Source organism: Mugil cephalus, chromosome 11 (assembly GCF_022458985.1).
Source record: "Mugil cephalus isolate CIBA_MC_2020 chromosome 11, CIBA_Mcephalus_1.1, whole genome shotgun sequence".
NCBI lineage: Eukaryota > Metazoa > Chordata > Actinopteri > Mugiliformes > Mugilidae > Mugil > Mugil cephalus.
In genome coordinates, this window is record NC_061780.1 from 9,811,718 (window position 1) to 9,837,398 (window position 25,681).

The 25,681-nt window shown below is 45.0% G+C and overlaps 2 protein-coding genes across 11 annotated transcripts; one reads left to right on the forward strand and one right to left on the reverse strand.

Annotated features, from left to right (window-relative positions):
- Positions 1 to 501: 501 nt before the first annotated feature.
- esrp1 (epithelial splicing regulatory protein 1) lies at positions 502 to 11,842 on the reverse strand. 5 transcript variants are annotated; one of them, XM_047599292.1, is made up of 16 exons: positions 11,459 to 11,842; positions 10,886 to 11,047; positions 10,619 to 10,735; positions 10,082 to 10,193; positions 9,518 to 9,661; positions 9,255 to 9,309; positions 9,040 to 9,150; positions 8,784 to 8,916; positions 8,554 to 8,596; positions 7,588 to 7,907; positions 6,524 to 6,748; positions 6,168 to 6,420; positions 4,680 to 4,860; positions 3,532 to 3,673; positions 2,936 to 3,058; positions 502 to 1,810 (listed from the first exon to the last, which is right to left on the reverse strand). In XM_047599292.1, exons 1-15 carry the CDS (start codon positions 11,588 to 11,590, stop codon positions 2,957 to 2,959), a joined length of 2,232 nt encoding a protein of 743 aa, XP_047455248.1. In that variant the 5' UTR covers positions 11,591 to 11,842; the 3' UTR covers positions 502 to 1,810; positions 2,936 to 2,956. The 5 variants fall into 5 exon arrangements, with proteins under 5 accessions (XP_047455248.1, XP_047455249.1, XP_047455246.1 ...); XM_047599293.1 differs by having other exon boundaries at positions 6,180 to 6,420; positions 11,459 to 11,841; XM_047599290.1 differs by lacking the exon at positions 2,936 to 3,058 and having other exon boundaries at positions 9,040 to 9,147.
- Positions 11,843 to 12,524: 682 nt separating this feature from the next.
- On the forward strand, positions 12,525 to 25,356 carry virma (vir like m6A methyltransferase associated). 6 transcript variants are annotated; one of them, XM_047599337.1, is made up of 27 exons: positions 12,525 to 12,619; positions 13,097 to 13,209; positions 14,280 to 14,366; positions 15,280 to 15,328; positions 15,427 to 15,589; positions 15,719 to 15,838; positions 16,271 to 16,522; positions 17,067 to 17,797; positions 17,974 to 18,111; positions 18,205 to 18,431; positions 18,516 to 19,043; positions 19,136 to 19,290; positions 19,380 to 19,462; positions 20,023 to 20,116; positions 20,203 to 20,591; positions 20,668 to 20,823; positions 20,907 to 21,142; positions 21,237 to 21,486; positions 21,572 to 21,789; positions 21,884 to 22,016; positions 22,377 to 22,517; positions 22,609 to 22,763; positions 22,978 to 23,074; positions 23,635 to 23,801; positions 23,902 to 24,251; positions 24,706 to 24,852; positions 24,923 to 25,356. In XM_047599337.1, exons 1-27 carry the CDS (start codon positions 12,557 to 12,559, stop codon positions 25,174 to 25,176), a joined length of 5,496 nt encoding a protein of 1,831 aa, XP_047455293.1. In that variant the 5' UTR covers positions 12,525 to 12,556; the 3' UTR covers positions 25,177 to 25,356. The 6 variants fall into 6 exon arrangements, with proteins under 6 accessions (XP_047455293.1, XP_047455294.1, XP_047455295.1 ...); XM_047599338.1 differs by having other exon boundaries at positions 24,947 to 25,356; XM_047599339.1 differs by having other exon boundaries at positions 16,271 to 16,492.
- Positions 25,357 to 25,681: the final 325 nt, after the last annotated feature.

Sequence of the window (25,681 nt, forward strand, 5' to 3'; positions counted from 1 at the left end):
GAACATGCTTTGAGTTTTGCCGCATGGGTACTTGCCGTGTTGCTATGCTGGTTTGGGCTGTGTGTTTTCTGGTTAGTCAATGAGTGTGTTTAAAAGGGATCAGGTTGGGTGGGGTGCACAAGATTATATTACACAATGCCAAATCTGCCCCGAGGGGGTCCGACATGGTTTTGTCTGCTTTCTTACTCTCTTCCCACTTCCTTCTCTCTATTCTTCACCTTTCCACCCTGTGGAAAAAAAGGCCACCACCCCCCCTCAAATAATGTGTTTAGTGTGTCTGAGTGACAATAGCTTCTTTGCTACAGCATGTGTATGTGGTAATCACAGAGGACAGTGTGAGGGAGTTCCCACAGTTTCCCACTTAAGCCGGCGGACCACTCCACCTGTGTGTCTGTCCTTGTGCGTTTTAATACCCTCCCGAGTTAGAGGAAACAGAACGAGTACACAGCCAAGTGAAAAGCGCACAAGGCAAACAGTGAAATCAAATAGCTGGAGGCGGGCAAACTTCACATGTTACGTTTATTGTTTTTTCAGCAGGACATCCTGAACAGCAGTAACTCCTACTGTCAGACATGCGTACATGGAGACATGGAGCCCAGACCGCAACTCTGCAGGGCACAGGGGGCAATTAAACCGACAAGATACATGTCATATTTGTTTCCTTTACAACTGTGATGAGTGACCAGGTTAAAATATGATGAACATTTGTTTGATCACATTCTCCGATATCAGAGCAGATGCTGGAAAGAAGACAAGGAAAGTGTGGAGGACTGGGAGACCTGAAGCTTAATCTGTAGTTAAATTGGTCATAGACCATCTCGGACTGATGAGATTTACCCAGAAGGCTGAGAGTGTGTGGCGTGGCTCCTTTTTACGGATGCAAACTTGTGGTTAACGTACAGAGAACTGGGGCTGTCCCCTGTCCAGTCAAGTCCAAAACAAAAGGCAAGACAACATTGGTGTAACACAACAGGGAAACATACCCATACAGTGCACATAACGTGTGTGTGTGTGTGTGTGTGTGTGTGTTTAGGGGGCGGGGCCAATGTAGAGTGAGATGTCACATTTTATGTAACTGACAAACTCACAGTGTAACATATAATTCAAAGATACTGCTATTACATTTATTAGTAGTCTTATTGATTAGCAGTGCATTGATATTTGGCATTATGTAAACATCTTAAAAGTTTTTACTACTAACTTCTTCATGCACTAAAGCTTCCAATACAATCACTATGTACTGTATAAAATGCATATAAACACATGAAACGTACTGCTTTGACAGATAACAGCCATGCATAATACTCATTCTCATCTCTAACACTTGTACGCACACATTCACTCTTCACAGAAAAGCTTAAAGAAAGGATTTATCTCAAATGCTACTGGGTTGTTTTTTCTCTAGTTTGGCTAGCACATATATCATAATGATTATAATTTCATAAAAGGTTAAAAAAATCTATATAAAGCTTTTAAAATGTGCAATATAACACAAAACTGCTATTTTTTTGGCTAAGGCCACGATGAATTTGGTATAAAATACAATAATTTCTGTTACTAAAGATATAAATAACACATCTAAAAGACTAGATTTAAAAAACAAACAAAAGAAAAAAAATCTAACAAGTCTGTGACATATACCAGATTGTCATATGACCTTTGTATATGTGTGATCCTACAGCAGGGTCAGATCCAGGTACTGCCCCCCTGGCTTGGTCATGAGAGCAGGGAAGGACATGAGAGACGCGTCCCCTCCGCTGGACTGACCGATCAGACTGCTGCTCAGGAAAGAAGCGGACTCTGCGGGACCCTGGAGGGTGGGGGTGGGGAGCAAGGAAAGGGGAGAAGAGTGGAGAATTATCCCAGTGTCAACGTGACAAACAGAAAACCCAGCACCAGGTGTTACCCGTCACCTCCTCAACCACCTGAAAGCTACGCCAGATATAAACCACTGTATTCCACTACAACGCCACCAGCTGACCACTGACCAAGCCCCGCCCCCTTAGTTACAGTTTCTACGCCTGTCAAACTTTTCCAGGTTACAATAGATGCAGAGATAATTTTTTATCAATGAAAATACTTCAAGGATTTGTGGTCGCTGATCACCAACATGTGATTATAGCTCAGCACTTTTAGAGAGGTTGAGATGAAATGTTAAAAAATAAATAATAATAAATAATAAGTGATTTATTAAACTACCTCTGAAATTGTTAGATTTGTTTGTTTTTGTACTGAACTCCAGGACTAGTACTGATATCACAATATGAGTCTAATTTAACCACCACTAAATGTTAGCTAACATTGTCCCCTCTTCTCCTCATATGAGCTGGGTTCTACCACCGTAGTGCTCATTGTCAGAGTTTCAGACTCTGGCCTCTGTAAAGTGGCTCGAGACTATTTGGAATTTAATTGACACTTAAATTGAACAAATATAATTTTACAGTATGCGCCCTTACTGTAGGTAAAGTGCTAGTTAGCCAATTCCAGCTTAGAGCAGATAATTACACTTCTGACTTTCCTCATTACACTTATACTGTTGTAACTGTGTTTTTTGAGCGGTGACAAAAATGAGTTGTGGTTAGACAATTGCTATACTGAGGGGGGGGCTTAGTGAGCAGTCAGCTGGCTCTCTTGGATCCATTGAAGACTTCTTGACAGGACAGAAATGTACAGTAGCAGGCAATGTTAGACAAAACAGACTTCCTGTCGTAATCATTCAAAAACAAAACCAACAGAGTGACCAAAACCAAGACAGTTGCACTCAAACCAATTAAATATATTCCCACCGTCGCTACTGCGTTATTAAAAATCCCCATCTACGTTGGAAGTGTCGCTATGGTACTGTAACCCCCGGTGACCGCTTTAGACCCAAGCCGAAGCTACAACCGCTGCCTAAAGTAGATCCCCACTCACTGAGCTCTCAGCCAGTCCTTACCTGCCACCTGCCTCAGACACCTTAAATACACACCCATTCTTTGGGCTGTGTAAGCAATGTCCTGGTCGGGTCGTGAATGTGCACAGGCCCTTGGGCGTGCACGAGAGCATCCTCGGGAGCGTACTGTTGCGTGAGGAAGGGGGAGGAATGACAGAGACAGGGGGCTGAGACACATATAGCCAAAGACACTAACCCTAAAAGCCATGAGGGCGTTTAAGATGCAGGGCCAGGTTGAAAGAGGGGGGGGGAAATGCTTTCCCAGCCCTAGTTCTTAGAAACATCTTTATCAAATTTTATTCCTGTGATTCTTCTGCTCTCTTCCAGGTGTAAGTAAGACTCTGTGTTTCTACAGTTCAAGTCGAAGCAGGCAGCAGAGCGTGTGTGACAGAACAGGGAGAGTAGACAGGATAAACTAGTTTGATAGCCTCTGGGCAAACACAGTGGATGCCTGACAATACACACCCATTATAAGTATAGATTTGCATACAACTCTGGGATCCTGCATGAAGGTATGTGATCTCTGAAAGCACAGAGCACTTGCACATACAAGACCCTAAAGTTACTAAGCTATACGTTTGAATAAATCGCCCTCTTACCTGGTATCCCTGCACTGCATTAATGAGGTCTTTGACTCCATTGTTGTTATAGGTCAGACCTGGCATGCGCACCAAGCCTCCGGGAGAGGAGAGCGAGGAGGGGGAAGGGAAGAAGCCTATGGCGGTGGGTGAGCCAGGTGGGCTGGAGGGAAAAAAAATGTTTAAAAATCAGACGGCATGGAAAGCATGGAAAGCATGGAAAGACGGTTACGCTCGAACTATCCAGAAAGCCAGAAAGAAATGTCTTTTTTTTGTTTCTTTGTGTTCCAACAAACACAGTACAAACAGCAACAGACTGGGAGTGACTTTGGGTGTTGGCTCAAAGGGCCAAACAGGGAGAAACAGAGGTCACTAGATGTTTACCGAGTTCTTTGATAACACAGTCTTCAGTTATTAACTACCCTTGTCCCTTGTCTCCACCTTACTCCTTTTTTTTTTTTTTTTTAACCCTTTCCCACAATGAACCACTTTTCTTTTCGTAAATCAAACAAAAACAAAAACTGTGCCAAGGGGGAAAACAACCATAAAAACTTTTATCTCTAATATATGTCTGTACACACACACACACACACTACCAGTACTCATTCAATTCACTTCAAGTTCTTTGTGTTGCTTTGCAGTAATTCGCTGATAACTTGGGACATTTTAAGAAAGAGTCAACTGTAAAAAGCGTTAGTATCCAATTTGTTTCACAAAGTGATCTTAAAATGTTTGAGTGGACTCATGTTCTTTGAGTCACCTAAATAAAAGCTATGCAAACAGAAGGCTCAGTAAGTCAAACACATCAACAATACCAGCTTAGTTTCTTATTCACTTACTCAGCAGCACATGGCCACAAGTAAACACTGTCTAACTTCCATGGTCTATATAAGGCCTAGGACGTTTAAGAGACTTTTACGTCTATATGTAATAGCTATGGAGTGATTTATCTCATGAGGAAAAGTTAGATTAGGATGTAAAATGACTCATGATCTATGTAAATCCTTTATGGAAGCACATGGAAGCCTTAACAAGGCAGTATAGATACATTGCACACAATGCGAGCGTCTGGCACATTTTCAAGAACTTGACCATTTAATTGTGATTAAAGTCACTCTAGTGACTCTAGTCACTCCAAAGAATTCCGGTACGGTACTACCACTGTTTACCTTGGGTAGTAGGCGGCGTAGTTCATGTACAGCTGGGCTGAGGCGGGGTAGTAGGCATGTCCTGGCGGCAGAGGCCGAGGGGTTAGCAACACCTGCCCAATGGGAGGATAGAGAGCAGCAGCGGCCTCCGTGGGCAGGACTTGTGGAGCAGCGGTGAAGGAGTAGGATGGTGGAGATAAACCTGGAGAGGAAAGTACAGAAGGACAGGCAAAACATTTAAAACAAGACAAACCAAAAGCACACAGTCATGACGGTGAAGTGTGGTCATTGTTTATTTCTGAAAGAGGTGCTCCCTCAAACAATGACAACTATTTCTCAGCACCTAACATGTATGACGTGTAGGTATGTGTGTACGGTATGTGTTCACATGCTAAAGAACCAAAGCTTCTGTGACATGAACATTGCGCTGGAATGCGGCTCACGTTCTCGTGTGAAACTTTTTTTACACTGTTATTGTGCAGTGTTATTAGCGTCTGTTTGTCACCATCTGGGTAGCTGACTCCGCAGCCAACTTCCAAAGAAGTAACCAGAATGTGATTGCCTCAACAGTCAAATAAATTAACCCTCACTGCCAAGTTTACTCTAGTTCTACTTTCCCACGAGCATGGATCAATGTTAATTTGCTAATCTTTCCAATACAATAGAGACATGATTAAAATCCAGGTAGTAGCTGTGTGTCTGCAGAAAAACAAGATTAAATTTATTCATTATGGTCCACGCCATCATATGTGTGTCAGCGGTTTTTGGTGTTACCACCTGAACACTTCCCTTGTCCCTGTTATGACACTGGCTATGAATTTGGTGTGTGCATTTTTCTCTCATGTATATCAAGCAGTTCACAAACATTACACCATGTTTTTATTGTTTCTATTTAAAAATCAAGTGTGCATATTCATGATGAAGGACTACGGACACTGAGAACGACGCACATCTACGCACCAGCGATCAGCTCTGCCCACCTTTTGCACAGCTCCTGATTTGGACAAGCACAGGAGATGCACACACCTGAGGTGCGCCGGTCTAATGATGCTACATCCCACAACCACCACTACTCATCTGATAAGATCAGAGCTGTAAGCCATGTTGCCATATTGTGTGCTTGTTGAGACTAAAACTTTCGCTTACACTTCTCCAACCCCATCAGATTGTTATGAATTAATGAAGTAGTGGTAAGGGAGCAGAATTAAGAACAACATGCCTCTGAATAAACAAACTAAAGTACTGAATCAGAATGTGTGAACACAGGTGAAAATTGAAAGAAACCATGCAAAAAATGAGTAATTTAACCAAACTAAATTACGAAGAGGTACCACATTCATACACCAACACAAACTGTCACGCACACAGGTTTTAAATCCTCCTGGTGAGACCAGATGTTCCCATCCTCCCATAGTTCTAGATTGAAGAAAAACCAGCAACCCTGCCCCCACGGCAGGAGCCCACCTACCCTGCAGTCCCGAAGCACCCCCAGCTCCCAGCAGCACTTACGTCTGGACTTACATGGCGGCGGGCTGAGCCCTGTCCCACTCCTGCTCCGGGTGTGTGTGTGTGTGTGCGTGTGTGAGAGCGAGCCTCCCATCAGCACAAGGCCCATCTCATCAGCGCTGCAGGGAAACACCTCCACGTAGCGGCTGTTTGCCCCCCGCTGGCTGGACATCACGTGCTTGTGGAGCCGCTGCGAGGCCTGAAGCGCCCGCTCCGCCGAAGTCATCTGGATGAAGCAGTCACCCGACGGACGACCCTGCAAACGTGGACAAGTGAGAAAGTACTCGGCGAACATCTGGAACTTTTGTGTCAGAAAGCTCGAGAGTGGATGGGTGTGTCAGGGTGGTTGCTGCATGTACCTGCTGGTTGAGGACCATGTGCACACCATGCGGTCTGATATCATGTGTAAACTCGCCCAGGAAGGTGAGGATGTCCTCTATGCTCGCCGTGTAAGGCAGACCCCTCAGCCTCAGACAGTCCCTCACCCCACCAGGAGGGGGCAGGAGAGAAACTGTGGGCAGCATCGACACCAGCGGCGCAGGGGCCACGGAGATCAGAGGGGCCGATGAGTACCGGTTCAACACCTAAAACACACACACACAGTTTCCTATAAAACACTCGGACTAAACCAAAGACTGTCAAACAGGTTTAGGAACACTTCCCCAGATCATTTCGTAAAGAAACTACATTAAATAAAACAAAGGCCACACGACATGTACTTTACATCAACAGTTTCAAATCTCTTATCGCAAACACTTCTTAAAAGGCCTTTTGTGCAAAACAAAACCAAGTCCACATTGTGTTTAAACGTGTTGCAATGTCAGACAGGAGCTGGCTTGTTGCCAACAGGACACCAGCATGTTTGCATTTCTGAAGAGGACCAATAAAACCCCGCACTGTGTCAAACATAAAAGCAGGAGGAAAGGCCTCTGCATAGATATGTATATGGGCTGTAAGCTCACCAGTCCAGAAAGATAAGAAAATGAATCCACAAGTGTCCATCCCACGAGACAGAGAGAGAGCAGCGGACGGAAAGACGCCAAGAGCAAAGGAAAGCACAAAGGAGACAGAGAAGCTGTAATAGCCGTGCGTGTCTAAAAGGAAACAAGCACACACAGTCCATCTCGTTGTACAGGTCCCCACCCATAAGCTTTGCTCCAGTAATTCCTACAGCCAACTGAGGAGATAAGAAACACACCCTAATATCGTCACTCACTCCGGTTTCCACGCAAATTCACAATAACTAAAAACTCTTTTTGTCTTCAAAAGCAGAAGAAAAGACAGAAAACGCCTTAAATCAACACCAAGGGACAAATACCGAAGATTTACCAGAAGCTAAAATTAACAAACAAAATACAAACACACGTTTTGCATGAACCGTACAGAGAAACACGCCCACACACAGGCAGACAGCCTGACGTACCTGTTGGACCTCTGCCGCTGTACTTTTGAAGAGCTCGATATATCTTTTCCCCAGGATTTCTTTGTGTTTCCTCAGAGCGCACTGAGCGTGTTCCTCACAGGCAAATAAGACGAACGCGTCGCCGGTGGGGCGGCCATCTGGGTAGCGGACGAACAGGATGCCGTCCTTCCCTCCGCTGACCGGACACATGTCTTTAAGGCCGTCGCCGGTCGAGAAGAAGGTGAGCACCTGCTCGTGCGTGGCGGTGAACGGGAGGCCTCGCATCCTGACTATGATCTGGTCCTCACGGGACAGGAACATTGCTACCTCATTGGAGGTACCTGACAAGGACAAGATACAACTACTTAACCACAAGTAAATAAAGTACAAAACACTTTTCGGGATTGCCTGGTGTTCGACCTTCTCCCTGTATGCAATCATTCAACAGAGACAAAACTTGACTTTTATCGCTTCCTAATTTTGAGCGATTGGCTGAACCTTTCATCTTCACGATAAGAAAATTTAGAAACACGCAATGTCAATTCTGTTTCCTGGGAGGCTCGCATCATGAGTAAAATCTTAAACATGCAGATCAAGTGACTCAGTGATGACTTGTGCCTCGTACACAGCATGATGCCCTCCTAGAATGTCATGTTACCATTAATAAACTCATCAAATCCAGTGAGTCATAACTGACAACTCTCCCATCAAATTATGACTTTGCCTTAAAGATGAACAGTAAAGAATCTAATGAGCCTCAGCGATTCACTGGAGACACTTGTTAAGGTGGCAGAATGTTTTAAATGCCAAAAATAAAGATTAGAAAATTGATACAAACTCAGATATTGACTATTGTCAGAGTTTGGATCACTGATTACATAATGTAGTCTCTACATCAAAAAATAAAAGGCTAATAACAACACCACTTGTTTAACTATATGTCTAGGTCAGTGCGGTTAAGTTTTGACATATATGTTCATATCTCACCTCCTGCTATCTTCAGGAAGTCCTCGCCTGTTGCTTTATAAACCTGCCATTAGAAGGAAACAAAGGGCTTATTCAGGAGTAATTGTCACAAAATATAATATAATAAGAGTGGCTGGACGTGGCTAGTAAATAGATAATAACAGTAAAAACGATTCAAATTAAATCAAGGAATTGTAGCGGGGCTGATATTTTCTTAATTAATGATTAACCGTTGGTCCCACACAGGTTACCTCTATGTATCTGTTGCCCATATGGTGCTTGTGTCTCTGCAGCGCCAGGTCTCTGTGTTCTTCACTGACGAAACGAACGAGAGCTTCTCCGTTCCTCCTCCCCTGAGCGTTAAGGCACAGTGCAGCCCCTCCTCTACACAACACAACATATGGAAGAGTAAACACTGTGGAAACCTCAGGTCACCAGCGCATCATCGCTGAAAGCACAACATTAATACAAAGACTTGAACGAGCGAGACTTCACTATACTACACACTTGGCGATGTTGAGGCCTCGGAAGAATCGAGCTATGTCCTGGTCAGAGGACTGCCATGGCAACCCCCTGGCTCTGATCACTGTGTTGTCGCACACTTTCTCCATCTTACTGCTGCACAGACACAGACGCAAATTATCACAGCGGGAGAGGACTCCGAGTTAATTTCAGAGGCAAAGGTACAAAAACGATGTTTGTCTTGAACAAACGCTACTCACCAAGTGCCAGTCTCAAACTTCTCACTAACTCTTTCCGGGTTAGAAAATGTGTGGTCTGTGATGGGAAGGCAATGAGTTTCAAAATAAACAAATGTCTTCTAAAATCAGAAATAAATACACATAAATTCACCAGTTGAGACACTTAGATATTAGATTAATGGGCAGGCTTTTACAAAAAGCAAACATTAAAAAAACTATTCACACAAGGGATTCAAACAACTTTGTAATCTTTTAGTTTCAGTCTCATTTTATACTGTACTCACATAATGGCTCAGAAAGCAGTGCAAGAACAATGCTGGCCATAAGCTGGACCTGCTGTACGACTACTTCCGCAGGCATTATGGCTGATGGATCCAGAGTGGCTGAGGGATCCCACATGGTGGGCACGTCAGCAGGTATACTAAGAGCTGAGGAGGAAGGAGTTAAGGAAAGCAAACAAGGAACAGACAAAAAAAAAAAGTAGTGTTGTTTCTTGCAAATGAATGTGTCTGAATGAGAGTAAAAATCTGAAAGAACACAAGGTGACATGTTGGTTTTCCTTAACAAGTGGGTGTGTGGGGATTGCCCTGTTGGCTAAACATACACTCTTTCAGCGAGGGCTTAGTAAGGTGCTGCCATTCTTGCTCTATTTGCATTTCAAAACCTCTATACCTACAGCCAACACCCCGTGGCTTTTAAACTTTTAATATGTGTGTTGTACGTTTTGAGTGTATCATGTGCACATACACACAAGTTCAAGATGAACACAGAGAACGATCACAAAAATGTACACGTGTTAAAACAGTGAGTAAATAACCATCCATATGGTACCACACACAAAAGGATACACTCCGCCATGATGTGTGAATTCAGAGCCTTGAGGTCAGATGTGGGAAAGTGCTTCTTGAACTCCTTGCGAAGGTCAAAGAAAGAGTAGAAACAGTCCGGGACCAGGATGTTCTGCAGAAGGGAGGAATTGAATGACACCACATGAACAAGTAGCCCATCAGCAGCTGCCACTTTATTGCTGCCATACTCATGTTTACTCAAGCCAGCAGATTAGTGTATGTGTAACACTTAACACAGTTTAAAGCTGTCAGAGGCTTTCTTCAGCTTCCGTGTGCGTTGGTGTTTTATAGGTCCAAGAAAGCTATGTGCATGGGTGTGTGTCATTACGCAGGATTGCACGAGTGTCTCTTAGCTTTAACTTTCTGTGTAAAATTAAATTCTGCTCGAAGCACATTGCTGACACCACACATCCCTTTGTGTGAGCAGCGCTGAAGGTTCCTTCACAGAGCGAACATCCGCCCTGGCTGCGAGGCATTCGAGCACCCACCCACCCAGCTCGCTCGCTCGCCTGCCTGCCTGCCTGCTCGCTCGCTCACCTTGCTCGCGGCCTCGGGGTGAATCACTTGACGGATGTGGAGCTGCCCGTCCGTACACAAACACACAGACGTGCCTGCGCCCATGCTGTTCACCTCGTTTGTCAGTTGTATGTGGAACTGTGAAAGCAGATATCAAACACTTGAAGCCTCGAAGAGGAATAAAGACACCTTTCATCTGGTCATTCAGCCAGCACTGTATCAATAACTACTATTTAATTAAGCGTATTTTACTAAGCGTATTTCCTCTGACTCTATAGACATTATTACCAGGTTTAAAGCTGCGTCAACACTTCTCGCCGTGGACACACATTCTGCCCCAGATCCATTCTCCTCTTCCACACTCTCCTCCACAACATCCTCCTCCTCCTCTTTTTCTTCTGTCAAGTCTGAGAGGTCAGGCTTAATGAGGAGCTCATTCACCTTGCCCAACTGGTTCAGGGGGAAAAAAAACAAGTCAGTCCTGAAACTGTAGCCTGTGTTGAAACTCATACACGTTAGGACAATATAGGAGCATTAAATATCTGTAAAATGATGAGCAACAAAAACAAGAGTGAGTTAAATGACATGAGGAGGAGAATAAGTTAGTCCTTTAATTATATTACTTCAGAACCTACTTTCAATGTATGAGGCTGTTCGATAAGATGTGTACAGACCGAAAACCCTACAACTAACCTGACTCTTTTTTCTTGTTTTGTTTTTTATTCACGAATAATAAAAAGTCTATAACTGTTTGATTCTCCAGCGAGTTCCGTTTACCTGTCCACTCTTGACCACTACATTTCCTGATTTGGAAAAGCAATAACACGCGCGTAACAACGAGTAGTTTAGAAATACTTTTACCTTTTTGTTCTTTACATCCACCAGCTGCCAAACCAACTGCACCAGCTCCTTCTCGTCAGATCCAAGCAGCTCTCCGCACGCGCCAGATGTGGCGGTGAAAAGCACCACCAGGTAGTCTACCTGCGCCGTCATCTGAACACAAACACAGCCCCCCAAAAAACTAACCTAACACCACACAAAGCTAAAGTACAGCAACTAAAGATGCGGAGGAGATGAAGCACACGCCGGGGGCGAGAGGTAGAAACTCCTTCACTGTGACACCTGCGCGCAAAGGTGAGATCCTGTAAATCCAAATTTCGTCGCGTGTGAATGTTTTTTTTTTTTTTTTTTTTTTTTTTTTTTTACGTGTTGCCTCCTGCAGTCACCATCGCGGAGTAATGGCTGAACACTCCCAGTTTTTGTAGTGAAGCTACCTGTGTGACCACGTGACTTTCCACCTGCCCCCTCCCTCTTTCAGGTGGTTCAAAGATTAGGACGTGGCAGACCATGGAGGAAAGAAATAGTATCTATTAAGTAGTAGTATAGTATCTACAACACTTTTATGTGTGTCTTTGTACTACCACATAATAGTAAATATGCATACCTTTCACATATCTCGATAACTGAGATAATAATATCCGACGGCCTGAAAAACAATTAAAATTGTCTATCTATCATAATTTTTGACAGAACTGTCCATATTTTCTGTTTAAAAAATAGAATAGAATAATAAATACTGTTTTTGATAATTTTTAAAGCTAACAATTTTATTCATAATGGAGGAGTCCTAACAATAACATTCTGCTAAAATAAAAATATTAAGAGAAAAGCAAAATTCTACCAAAATGTTGCTCGAATGTAGGCATCATTTTACTTTTTAATGTTGCATTATAACAACTATATCAATCAATATGATTGAATAGATAAGCCCCTATGAACCAAGAAAAGATCAATTTCTTCTCATGCTTGACTAATTAATAGAAAAGTATTATAATTATTATAATTATAATAATAATAATAATTATTATTATTGTTATTATTAGCTTCAACTCGACGTGAACCGGAAGTGTTTTTTCATTCCGGAAGTTTACCCCTGGCCCGACCGGAAGCAGGAAAGCGATGGCGGGGGACACTTCCACGGAGCTTCTTTTTCTAGATACGTTTAAACATCAAAGTGCAGAGGTAACTTACTATTTATTACGCTCCAACACAGTCTTGTGAAAGTGCATTAGATATGCCTATATTCAAAACTTATATCGCTTTTATTCTGGAGTTTTTTATAATGATGCTCAACTTCCAAGCTAACGGTGTTAACTTGGCTAACATTAGCAGTTGTTGTGTTACTATGAACGCTGCTTGTCAGTTTTTCATTTCATTGCACATTTATCGTACACTCGATTGGACCAAAATACCCCCGTTAAATGTGATTTTATTTTCATAAACAGATAGCTTGTTTGCAGCGACCTTCTTTTGCATGCTTTTACAGATTCTTCGCTGGTTAGCCGGACAGCTAATGCTAACTTGAAAGTCTCAGCATGACAATGTTTACTTCGGTGCAGACCAAAATAAGGGAGAATGTTCTGATCTGTAGTGTCCATTCAATGAAGCCAATGTTGCGTATATCAATTATGTCCATTGTGATGTCTACTTCTACTTCAGTTAACCAACGTGGATGTGGTGCGGTTTCCTTGCGGGGTGCTAATCACAGAGGTGCGGGTCATTCCTCCAGGAATCAAAGCACACAGCAACTTACCTGACAGCAGAGCGTTTGGGTAAGAGCTATGATGCAGTCACACTCATATAGTAATTTATTGATTTGGTACCCCCAGCTTAATCCAAAGATGTCTACCAGCCCTGTATTAAACCCTTCCAACACGAATGCTCCGTTATGTTGAAGCTGTTTTAAGGAGGTGGAACCCAGAAATGTTCAATTAGACTATATCACAGTGACCGAGGTTGGTACTAATTGTAATATGTCAGTCTCTTTATGTAAATAAGGGTTTACTAAACAAACAACATGGAGATCAGCGTTGAACTTAGTGCTGACCTTATTAAGCACTCTGGGTATTGATCATAACACAAGTAGTTCACAGAGAATAGTTTTACTGGAATGCAGTGTTTCCAGTTTTTAATTTGTTGATGCACTCATTGACTTGGGTTGTAGTGCTGCCAAATTACCTGACTTTGTGGTACCTAATTTAAAATGTGATTTTATGAAATCTGGGATGCATATTTTATATTTAGGAAACCTCCACAACTGGCAACAGATCTGTCGTCTATGTCAGCAGGTATCAGGATTGTATTGTAAGAGTAAAAGTTGGATCGGTTCATCTCGGGTTGCAGGGAATATTGCAAATGATACTGTATATTGCTCCTGGTGATGTTTGTCAGCTTAAGACACCTGAGATGAATGTGTGTGCCTGTGGGATATAGGGAGGCCTGTATGAATGAAGAAGTGTCTGAGTTTGACACCTGAGCTCCATTGTTGAGCAGATCCTGATTCTCACTGATCCTGTTGAGTAATGTGTGAAGTAATTTTGCTGAATGAATGCAGGTAGGTTTCAATATTGTACGATTGAGGTATGAATGTGTAGCGATGGAGAAAGTACTCTGGCAAATGTGTTGTTTTAAATATCTGTCAGTTTTCCCTTAAGTTTTCAATGAAAGCAGAACTTTGCAGCCTTTTAAGGCTATGCCTTTTAATATAGAGCATCACATTGTGCAGGTGTATTAAATAAGTAGGTTTCAGATTCTTTATTGTCATGTCACACACCAGTGTTATGTATGCATGTATGACTCAAACGAGGAAAGCCTTTTGACAGTACTAAATGTGTGTTTCCAGTGAGACGTCTCCTCACGCCTTCCAGTTGGAGCTGTTCTTCAATAATGCAGCCAAACCCAACAGCCCCACCTTCCACAGACTGGGCAGGTCAGAAATGCTTTTATTCTCGTCCCTCTCGTTTTGTTTGTGTCAACCTCCTTTCCTCTTCCCATGCTCTATCTCAATATTTCTTGATGTGGAAGTCTGTCTCACCTGTAGAACCAGTCGCAGTAGCATCTAAGGACTGTTGTCATAGAGCTAGCACACCCATATTCAGGTTCCTTTGTTTCTGTGCTGGCTAACTGGTCTCTCCAGAAACCCAACCCCACCCACGCTGCATCTGAATGTGAGCCAAAAACATTTGGTACTAGGTGAAATAGAGGGGAACGTTTGAATCAGGCAGTTTTATTTAATTACCCATTTTGTAATCTGTAAATATGACGGTTATTAACTTTGCTGGGAAAAGTGGAAAAGTATTTATTTAACCTGTGTGATTCAACAATTTATACGATTGAAAAATCGTTCAGATGTTATAAACAGATGTAACTGAAATGGTTTTGGTCAAATATTTATTTTTCCAAAAGAATCAAACTGGTGAGCTGAGGATCAATTACAACCCAGAACATCAAAATTAAGCGTTATTAAGTTTGTTTACTTGGGGCCGATTATTTCGACAGATTCTTACCAGTCTAGCAATAGAATGAATTTTAACTCTTTGATAGTTTTTGTTTAAATCACTTATCCAGCTTAGACGAGCTAAAATTGCTGTTAATTCTTTTTACCACTTGGCAAATTATAAGTGTGCTTTAGACTTAGTGTGTTTTTTCTAAGACACTTTATTATTTTGAAGACAATAGATCATGTTGGGAGAGGTTTCCTCATAACTACACGTCAATTACGTGCAGATTTGAAAAAGCATTGCCGAGGGCTAACGGATAACACACAGGCTTAAGCTAAGTTATGCACTGGTTTATTTTTGGATTGTTGCTTTAATCTCTCTTGTCTTTTATTCTGTCCACAGTCTGGAATATGATGAGAACAAGTCCATTGTGTTCAGACCCAGTGGAAAGGTAAGTGGTCGGTCGTAATAAAGACGTATTGTATTCTTTTTTTTTTTCTTTTATTTTTTTTTTTATTTGAGAGTTAATCAATGGGTTTGCGCCTGCAGGTGAACACAGATGGCCTGGTGCTGCGTGGCTGGTACACAACTCTCACTTTAGCGGTGTATGGGACAGCAGAGCGCTCACATGGACACGACCAAGACTCGCCACCCCCTCCTCCACCCCCACCCCCACAGCAGCCAAGTGGCCTCAAGAGGATTGTTAAACAAGGTGGGCAACATTAACCTGAAACCAACACGTGCTCTCGCCTTCACACCCACTTCCTGAAAGTGGAACATCCTTATAAGATGTCTTTACAAGGTGGGTTTGTTGTATACTAAACCTGTTGATGTTTTTAAGAATGGGAAAAAGATGACCAGTACAATGGCAGCCCTCCCAGACCACCACCCAGAGGTCCTCGGACTCCACCTGGACCTCCACCCCCGGACGATGATGAGGAGGAGCAGGTTCCGATGACAGGTCAGATCTCCACATCTGTTTGACGACATTATGTCAGCCACTGTTCAAACATTACAGGGATGTTGCTTTAGTGAGGACTTCTTGTAATTCAACATCAGTGTTTGCTCTTGATGTCATTTTAAAGTTAAAGAATAAACACATTAAACTGTACAGTTTATGTACATGAATCATAAATGGTTTGTCAGTGTGCCTGTAAAAATTGAGCCTTCTTACAGTATGTTCAGTCTAAGTTTTTCTCTTTGAGAAAGTGTTGTAGTATTGTTCTGCATGTTTTATCTTATTTACTACCCTGCACTTCATTTATCTACAGTTGTTTAGAGTCTGTAACTAAAGCTATTAGGTAAATACTACATGTTATAACCCCTGGCCCACAAGAAATATGTCCCTGAACTGTTTTGCACAATTGAGCCTATAATTATTTTCAATTTGCAGTGGGTGTTGCCAAAGATGAACCATGCGAGGGCCGCGATGATTACCTGGAGGCTGTGTCGCCCGAAAGGTCACTGCCCGCGGACGAAACGTACTCAGACGCCGAACAAGAAGAAGATGGCGATGAGGAGGAGGAAGAGGAGGAGCAGGAGGAGGAAGAGGACGCACGGACCGAGGGGAGCGCGCCGGAGGAGGAGGATGAAGAAGAGGAGGAGGAAGATGAGGGTGAGGACGAGGAAGAGGAGATGGAGGAAGGTAGGAGAGTTCTTATGTTAGAGTAGGATCGTCTGCAATCCCAAATGGACACTCAGCCCCGAACCCGTTGACAGTAGAAACCCTACACATGGTCGTCCCACGGGGCCTCGGGACCAGGGTCCATTTGGGACTGAGTTGCAGATTGAGAGAGTGTGTGCTCTAGCATGCCGCGTCCATCTACAGCCAGTGGATGCTGCAAACTCTCAGCTGGTCCGCTCAGGGCTTCTCTGAAGGCTTAAGATTAACCTTCATCAGCTGTGATGTGGAGGTGCATCTGACGCGTCCTCACAGCTGTGGCTGAGTGTGTGCTATAATCACATCATGCATGCCGAACTAATCCTGCATGTTTGGAGTGATTAGTTTGTAGGATTTTGAGTGTATGCGTTTGTGCATTGGTAAGGGATATATAGTTACTGCTGACCTCCTCATTACTTCTCATTTTCATTTTACACATGTTTATACAACACATAAAGGTTGGAGCATTGTGATCATTTATTTGCTGCGAATAATCCTTGTCAAATTTTCTCTTTTTTCGACCTACTAGGCGACGACGGTTATGAGCAGATTTCCAGTGACGAGGATGACCTGGATAACAGTACCTTCAAGTTGCCCACCTTCGACATGGACTACACTCCTGAGGATCTTGCATCTGTGCCACCCGTCCAGTATGACCCGTACGAACGAGAGCTCAGACCCTTGCTCTACTTCACCCCTCCCTACAAGACCCGCTTTGATTCCCAGTTTGAGAAGGCCAGTATGGAGGAGCCCAGGGACGCTGGGGGGACAGAAGGAACAGCTGGGGGAGAGGAAGCTGAAGCTGTCGCTCACCTGAAAGATCTCCTAACTAGCGTCGGTGATGACACAGATTCCCGCTGGGTCACCGCTCTGGAAGAGGCACCTGGACTTCTCACCAAAGGGTTGCCCTATTTCATTAAACAAGGAGAAGGAGAGATGGAGGAAACTGTTAAAGTTTTAGTCCACTGGGCTCTTCAAGCTCTGAGCATGGAGATTGCTCTCACGCAGCCCATTGCTCTTAACCTCAGACAGCTAAAAGCTGGTGCTAAGCTAGCATCATGCCTTGCAGAATATCCGCAGGGCCTCACGGTGCTGCTGCGCGAAGGGGCCCTCGGTGTGCTCCTGGAGCTGGTCCAAGCAGACCACGTCTCCTCCACGCTGAAGTTGAGTATCCTGAGAGCTTTGGATGCTCTGATCAGCGCTCCTGCTGGGGTGGAGGCTTTCCTACACGCAGGAGATTCAGAGAAGAGCGGCTATCAGGTTAGCGACACAAAGTCTGCATTTCTATGGCACAGATTCCAGATCTCAAGCTGATTATGTTTTTGACTTGGCCGCTCATCCGCCCTTCACTTTCACAGTAAACACACATGACAAGTTGAACACAGCCATTGTGTTTTGTCTTGTTAATGTGACTCTAAGCTTCATGTGCTTCACAGCGTCTAGTCCAGCTGTTCCTGCGCGAAGAAACAGTGAGAGTCATAACAGCTGGAAACGCCATATTACAAAAGAGCCACATGTACGAGGTACTCGTCGACCTCCAGAACACAGCGGCAGCGTGGAGCGAACCACAGCAGGTAACAAGCACCCACTCGAGCCGCTCTTTCACACACGCGCTTCAAAGACTGAATGGGTTTTATGTGGTGACCGTGGCCGACCGTTATCCTCAGGAGGAGATGGAGGATGCTGAGAGCCCCATGGAAGAAGAACCGCCGCTAAACTCCTCCCACGTGAGCGAGGCGGAGCTCGATAGGCTGGCGGGGGTTTTGGAAGAGCTGCATCACTTGTTGGAGACGGCCCCTCACTGCATGGTGCAGCCCCCCGGAAAAGCCTTCCCCACCACTGCTAGAATAACAGGACCACAGGAGAGGGACAACCCATATCCAACACTGTACAGGTACGCATGCAAACTCAAATCACATTAGTTCAGACTGAAAATTAAATTATTAATTATTAAATTATTGCATTTACTTTTATTCAGATATATGCACGCGTGCCACTTCCTGGAGAGCGCGACGGTGGTGTTGTCAGCAGCGGCTGCAGCCGGCCATGTAGGCGTCACCCAGGCGGTCAGAGAGGTCCTACGCTTCCTGTCCCTCACCCAGTCAGGCCTGCTCTTCCTCATCGCCCAGCCCGCGCCCGCCAACCTGCTGCTGCGTCTCCTGGCGTCCATGGCGGAATCTGAGGCCGAGGAGAGCACGTTCACGGGAGGAGAGGGGGGACTCACGGGGCCGGGGTTCGGCGAAGAGGGCTTCGGGGTGTGGCTGATGCAGGCGCTGCACGCCCTGCAGGGCGTGTCGGAACTCATGAGCCACGTGGCCGCGGGAGGGGACGGCGGCGTGGGGCTGGAGGAAGGGGACAACGCCGAGGTCCTGGGCATGCTCCACGCGCTCTACCTGATGACTTTCACTCAGACCGGTCGGAGCGCCGTGGCCCACGTTTTCAGCCTGGACAACAACCTGTCCTGTCTGGTCACCCTGCTCCAGCACCACAGCAAAGATGGACAGGGGTACGACTGTCATTTCTTCAGACTTGTTTATTTTTTAAAAATTTTTCTATGCTCTCATCTCATTCCAATGCTTCTTTTTTAATTCCTTTCAGTGAGGCCAAGGCTCGCAAAGCTGTGACATATAACTACGCCTGCATGCTGGTGCTTCTGGTGGCGCAGACCTCTAATGAACTGAGGATGATGGAGCAGTATGCTGCCCCGCTGCTCACCTTAGCCAAAGCAGATGACACTAATGCCAAGTTGCAGGGTAAATACCGCTCTTGTGACACTCGCGTATCATACTAGTTAAAAAATGTTCTAAATGAGTGTCTCTATACGTGTCGTTTTGTTTTTCAGAGCTCAGTAAATGGCTTGAGCCTCTAGAGAAAGTGCGCTTCGAGATTGCCAGCATTCCTACACTCATTGACTACATCAAGCAGGTACAGATCTCTCTTTTTTTTATTATACTTGTTTTCATTTCAAGTTATTTTTTGAGCTTTCATATTCCAATATTACCTGCCGACGGCCCTTAACAGCCCAGAGTCTTTTCAATTCAGTGGATAATAAATAATAAATCTCTTGAGCTGGCGTTGATTAGGCAGCTGCCAGTGAACATCTGATTCAGTCTGTTAACTCATTCAGTGAGGAAATAAAGGCTCACCTTACCATATTGCTATTACTGAGTGATATTTATAGAGAGGCTTCTACATTATTACCAGGGGAAAACAGTGCAGTGTTGTCACAACCAGGCCAGCTGATAAGGTGACTTACAAACATGCAGCCTTCATAGGGGTGCGAACTTCCCAAACAATAACAGTGAGAACAGTGTTTATAGGTCACACTCTGGTCTAATAACGAACCTCAAATCCACCACAAATATATCTTCCTGGAATGTAAAGCTTCACTAACAGTCTAAACGGCTCCAGCGTGTGTTTTCTCTGTGGGCTACAGATACGTGCGCTGGATGTTACGCTCAACACAGGTTTTGTTTCTACTTCAGAATGTGGAGAACGTGTTAACTGCAGAGGGAACGGGGCTGGTCACCGCTCTGAGGGTCCTCTGCCACATTGCCTGCCCCCCTCCCGCTATAGAAGGTAAAGTCATCAAACAGGGTTTTTCTCTCTGCCGTTGTCTCCTAGCGGACACGTTTTTGACCTTCGTGTCTCCTTCCTTTCCGCAGGTCAGCAGAGGGACCTGAAGTGGAGTCTAGCAGGCGTCCAGCTGTTCTCCGGGGAGGGCCTGGACACGTGTGTGCGCGTCCTCCAGAAGCTGTGCGGCGTGCTGCTGCAGCCGTGGCGCGTGCACGGACACATGGGCCCGACGCCGCAGCGCTGCATGATCCTCAGCGTGTGCATCAGCACGCTCAGGTTGCTGCGCACCATGCTCACGGAGCTGCTCCGCGGGGGAGCTTTCCAGTTCAGGGACACTCGCGTGGCCAACGTGTTGGTGTCGCTCCACATGATGGTGTGCTCCATCCCTGCGTCCGGACGTCTGGACGGGGAGGAGACCAGAGTGCAGGCGCTCATTGTGGACGTGCTGCTCACCTTCACGCAGGGCGTCAATGAAGAGGTGCGTGTGAATCAAACACGCGCGAACAGAAAATGTGTCTTATGCATTTGTGAGTTAACGTTTGTGTCTGCTGCAGGTCACTCACACAGAAGAGACTCTGGCCAGTAACACGTGGTCTCTGATGCTAAAGGAGGTTCTTGGCTCCCTGCTGAAAGCCCCTGAAGGCCTCTTCTCCGGCCTGACGTTGCTGTCTGAGCTCCTGCCTCTACCACTGCCAATGCAGAGCACTCAGGTACCTCTAATCTCTTCTCTATTTCATTTAATGATTCTTGTCTTGGCATACGCGCTAACATTACAAGACCTTTGGCTCCACAGGTGATATCAGTCCAAGACGTGGCTGTAGCCTTAAACACGAGGAAGCTGTGGAGCATGCACATCCGGGCGCAGTGGAAAGTGTTTTCCGAGGCGCTGAGGTGTGTGTTCGCCACCAGCTGCCCTCCTCTCCTGGCCATGCTGAGGAGAGTGTGCGTCCAGTTGGCAGACCTGTCGTCTCCCAGTGCGACGCTCATCATGAAGACTCTGCTTGAGCTGCTGCTGGAGGAGCTGCAGCCGTGAGTGAAGGACACACACACGCACCACCACCACCACGGTTTCTGTTTATGCCTTTAGTTGTGTTTTAAGTTTGCATTATCTTCCAAACTGCAGGGTGGAAGGGAAAGTCGTGTGTTGGGCCCAGGTCTTGCGCCTGCTGTCTCTGATGGACGCCCTGGTGTCTCAGAGAGCTTGCAAGAGCGCAGCACTGCACCTCCTGTCTGGGTCGGTCTCTGGAGACGAGCAGCTGGCCGATTTGTTCCCCTTGCTTTTGTCTCTTTTGGTTCCTCCTACCGATCACTCCTTACAGCAGCAGCAATGCAGCGTTCTTGTGGGGACAATATTACAGTCACTGTGTGACCAGGTGAGGATGGCACATAACACATAAAAGTGTAAAAAGTCTTTAAAAGGAAAAGGCGAAATGCTGAAAAGTTTGTCGTCTTCGTCAGGACATCGCTCTGCTGGTGTCTCCGCCCGGTGAAAGCTGTGTGTCGGAGGCTGAGCAGCTGGCCAATGCTCTACCGGGGCGAGAGATGATGTCGTTGGTGTGCAATTCCCTTTTGGAGGTTTTGGGGAATGCAGAGAGCAGCGTCCCGCTCCTCCTCACCTGCATCAGGACTTTAAGCTTCCTCACTGAGCACGACTATGGACTCTACCACCTTAAAGTGTAAATGGAAATGTTTCCTTGGGTTTGTTCTGCGTTCTTGGGCCATTTCCTCAGTTAGATGTCACCTTGATTGTACTTCTGACCTTTGTTCCAGCGCTCTGAAGAAACACGGTGCAGGACTGTGCGCGCTGTTGAAGAGGTTGGTGGTTTCCTTCAACAAGGACTCGGTGGATCTGCTCTCAGCTCTGCTCGACTTTCTCAGGCAAATTCTCAACACAGAAACAATGGTACGTATGTCCAGACTTAGGGTAACTCATCATTTATTAAAGTCTCTGGATAATAAAACAATATTGAACATAAAATATATAATAGATAAAATCAGAATGTGGACGACAACAGGAGTGAATTACAACCAGGGGAGAAACTGATATGTTTCAGTGATTAATCTGTTGTAAATGTGTATTTTATTTAAAATATGTTTATGTTTTGAAATGTCTTGAAACAAAATGTTAACATATAACCACGGTATGAAATTTCCTTTTCAGTAGAGTTAAACTGACACTGCTCCTGTTCTTACTTGTTGATGCACTAATTACTAACTGTTACAGTATAACTGGTCTTGACCCTGAATCTTAATTCATATCCAGTGTGTTGACGAGAGCCACGGGTCCAGTGAAGAGTCCACCTTTGTTCCTCCACGACTGCTTTCGGGCTCCGAGATGAAAGCTCTGCTGCAGTGGGACGACTCAGAGTCCCACCCACTACCTTCCCTGGAGAAGCAGATTACGGTACTAGTGATTCAGACGTGTGTTAATATTTTTATGAATAAAAGGTCCACGCTGCCTTGGCATCCAACCTACTGTGCTTGTGTGTCTGTAGAAACTATGTAAAGAGGATGATTCACTGGAAACCATGCTGGAGAATGTCGTTGTCCTGAGGCAGACGTTGGAGACGGCCACAGACGCGCCGCCTGTATCTGAGACAGAGCCCACTCTGCCAGCGCCAGAGACACTGGGGGCCCAGTTCAACCACAGGTGGAGTCCTTCAGAAATATGATTTTATAATGACGGAATGATTAATTACATCATAGAGCTATACCCAGCCTGGATGACAATCTTAACTGATATTTAGTCCACTATTGAACTTTTTAAGATCAAACTCAAGCCCTCGTGTGATAAAATGAGCTGCATGAACAATCAAGAGGATTTATAAATGAATCATCAACGCCTTGTGTGTTTTTTTGTGTAGGACGGTGTTCATTCTGTCCGAAGCTCTGGATGAGCAGCTGAAGGCTCTGTGGTTCTCCCCCTTCCAAACCGATGACATAGAAACAGACCTTGATACGGTGAGTGTGTGTGTGTGTGTGTGTGTGTGTGTGTGTGTGTGTGTGTGTGTGTGTGTGTGTGTGTGTGTGTGTGTGTGTGTGTCTGTGTGTCTGTGTCTGTGTGTCTGTGTGTGTGTGTCTGTGTGTGTGTGTCTGTGTGTCTACAAACCCTTTCAACATAATCATGATCATGAAAAAGTGTTACCCTCATTATTTTGCTGAACGTTATACGAGTCAACCTGTCAATCTTCTTTGCTGGCTCTTATAGAGGCAGCCGCTGTTGCATCATCTGCTTTTTAATCTTTTTTAGTTCAATATTTGTTGAGTTCTACTACAGCCTGTCATTATGCTAAATTCAAATAGTAATTACTCATTGCTGCATTGACCCTAAGGCGAGAAACATAGTTTGTACTTGTGTAAAAACCTGGTTCAAACCGAGTTCAAGACTCTTGACACTGAACTGCTAGGAATTAAGATATTTTCATGTTCAGACTCATCAGATTCATGCAGCTTACACTTGTTTTCATTCAGTGTTTCTTGTGTGCATCATGCCTATGATTCCCTCTTTGTCCGTGTGACAGGTGAAGGTGGATCTGGTGGGTTTGGCTCAGGAGTGTTGTCCAGAGTTGGACTTGAAAGCGGAGCTGGAGCGCTCCTTCCTGTCTGAGCCGTCGTCTCCTGGTCACACTAAGGCTCCTAAAGGTTTCCGGCTGGGCAAACACAAACATGAGACCTTCATCACCTCAAGGTACGGCTCTACTATTAAATTCATCCTTTTGTTTTTCTCACAACAAAGACATCGAATCAAGCTTTAAATAAACTCCTTGAATGCCGTCGTGTCTCTGCAGCGGTAAATCGGACTACACTGAGCCTGCTAAAAGAGCCCACATCATGGCCGCTCCCCGCGGCCGCGGAGGTCGAGGAGGGTTCGGACAGAATCTCTCCAGACCCCATGACATCTTCCGCCTGCGCAAACAGAACACTTCCCGTCCCCCAAGCATGCACGTGGACGACTTCGTTGCGGCGGAGTTTAAAGACATTACCACCCCTCTCGGACTTTTGCCCCCTAAGCGTCCCCCGAAGAGCACCCCCAAGCCCCCCACCAGAGGACTGTTCACTGGCAACAGAGGCAGAGCCACCTTTCACAGCCAGACTCGCTTTTTCACTCCGCCACAACCTAAAGGTGTACTGCTGTCGGGTACGTACGCACGGATACACGGATGAAATGTGGTGGGTTGTTGAAAGACTCAATTTTGTACAGTGAAACCTGTGAGCTTAATTAGCACAATTTTGGTTTTGCAAAATATATGTGTATTTTGTTATTTCTTTCTTTTAATTATTACCAAAATCTAAATTTTTACACGTACTGAAAATACTGTAGTATATTAAGTGCCCTTGAAACCATAGACACCTTTTTCTTTATCAAGTTTTCTAAGTAGAAGTCCATTTATCATCACATTGTGCCATCTAAAATAACAAAGTTCCTTTGTTAAATAATGTAATAAAGACTGAGGCATGGAGAGATGTGTTAAATACATGAATATAGTCAGTAAAGTTTTTTGTCCAACTGAAATTGGTTCTACAATGAGGTGGATGTATATATCTTGAATTGGCCAGTAGGGGGTGACAAATCTTCCGTTTTGCTCCTGTAGGTAACTACACTCGAAGAGAAGGGGGCCGTGGTTCATCGTGGAGCGCCCAGGTTCCAGCCGTCACTCACAGAGGGACCTACAGTGATCCCCGCGGGGGCCAGAGCAACTTCACTCGAGGACCTCTTCCCTCCCGACAACCGCCCGCAAGTATGGAGTGTACACGCACGCGCGCTTTGGGTTGACGTCAAGAATCTCTAAAGTCTAAACTGAGTTGAAGGTGGGTTTGTCTTCCCTTCTCCAGGTGCATACCGGCTGGCTCCGCGGGACCGAGCTCCGCGAGGCAGAGGAGGCACCGGGCTGTCGTGGCTCAGCGGCGGAGGAGGTGGCGGCAACGCCGGAGGGGGCGGTGGGGGAGGCGGCGGTGGAGGAGGAGGGGGAGGAGGAGGAAGAGGATCTCAGGGGAGCAAGTTCAGCGGCGGGGGAGGGAGCGGAGGTGGGAGGGGCAGACACGTTCGCTCCTTCACCAGGTAAACTCACCTGGGAAATGACTGCAGCCTCTAATGGCGACAAACGGACTAATCAGGATATTGTATATGCGATCTCCATGGAAACGTGGTGGTATGATGTTGTCACAATGACGTACGGACTGTGTTGATGTTTGATGTTTTGTATGATGAGTTGTAATCGGAGAATAAAGGTGATAGTAAAGTCTTTTAAGTTTCTGTCGTAATTGTTTCCAGACTAAAATGCAAAAAAAATACACAATACTTTTCTTTATGAGGAAAGACAAGTGAATAAAAGGGATTCAGTTACATTAGCTACATTATGACAATTTAAAAAGTGTGTCGAGGTATTGTTTGCTTGATAAAAGGAGAATTTATGAACCGTAGATGATGTGTTACACTATTCAACACAAATCATGGAAGTCGGCTTTGATGCAACACCAGGAAATCAAAGGTTTGTTCTGTTGGTCAGAGAAAATAGATATGAAAAAAAACATCCACACTTCTAGCATCACATGTACCATATGTTTTTT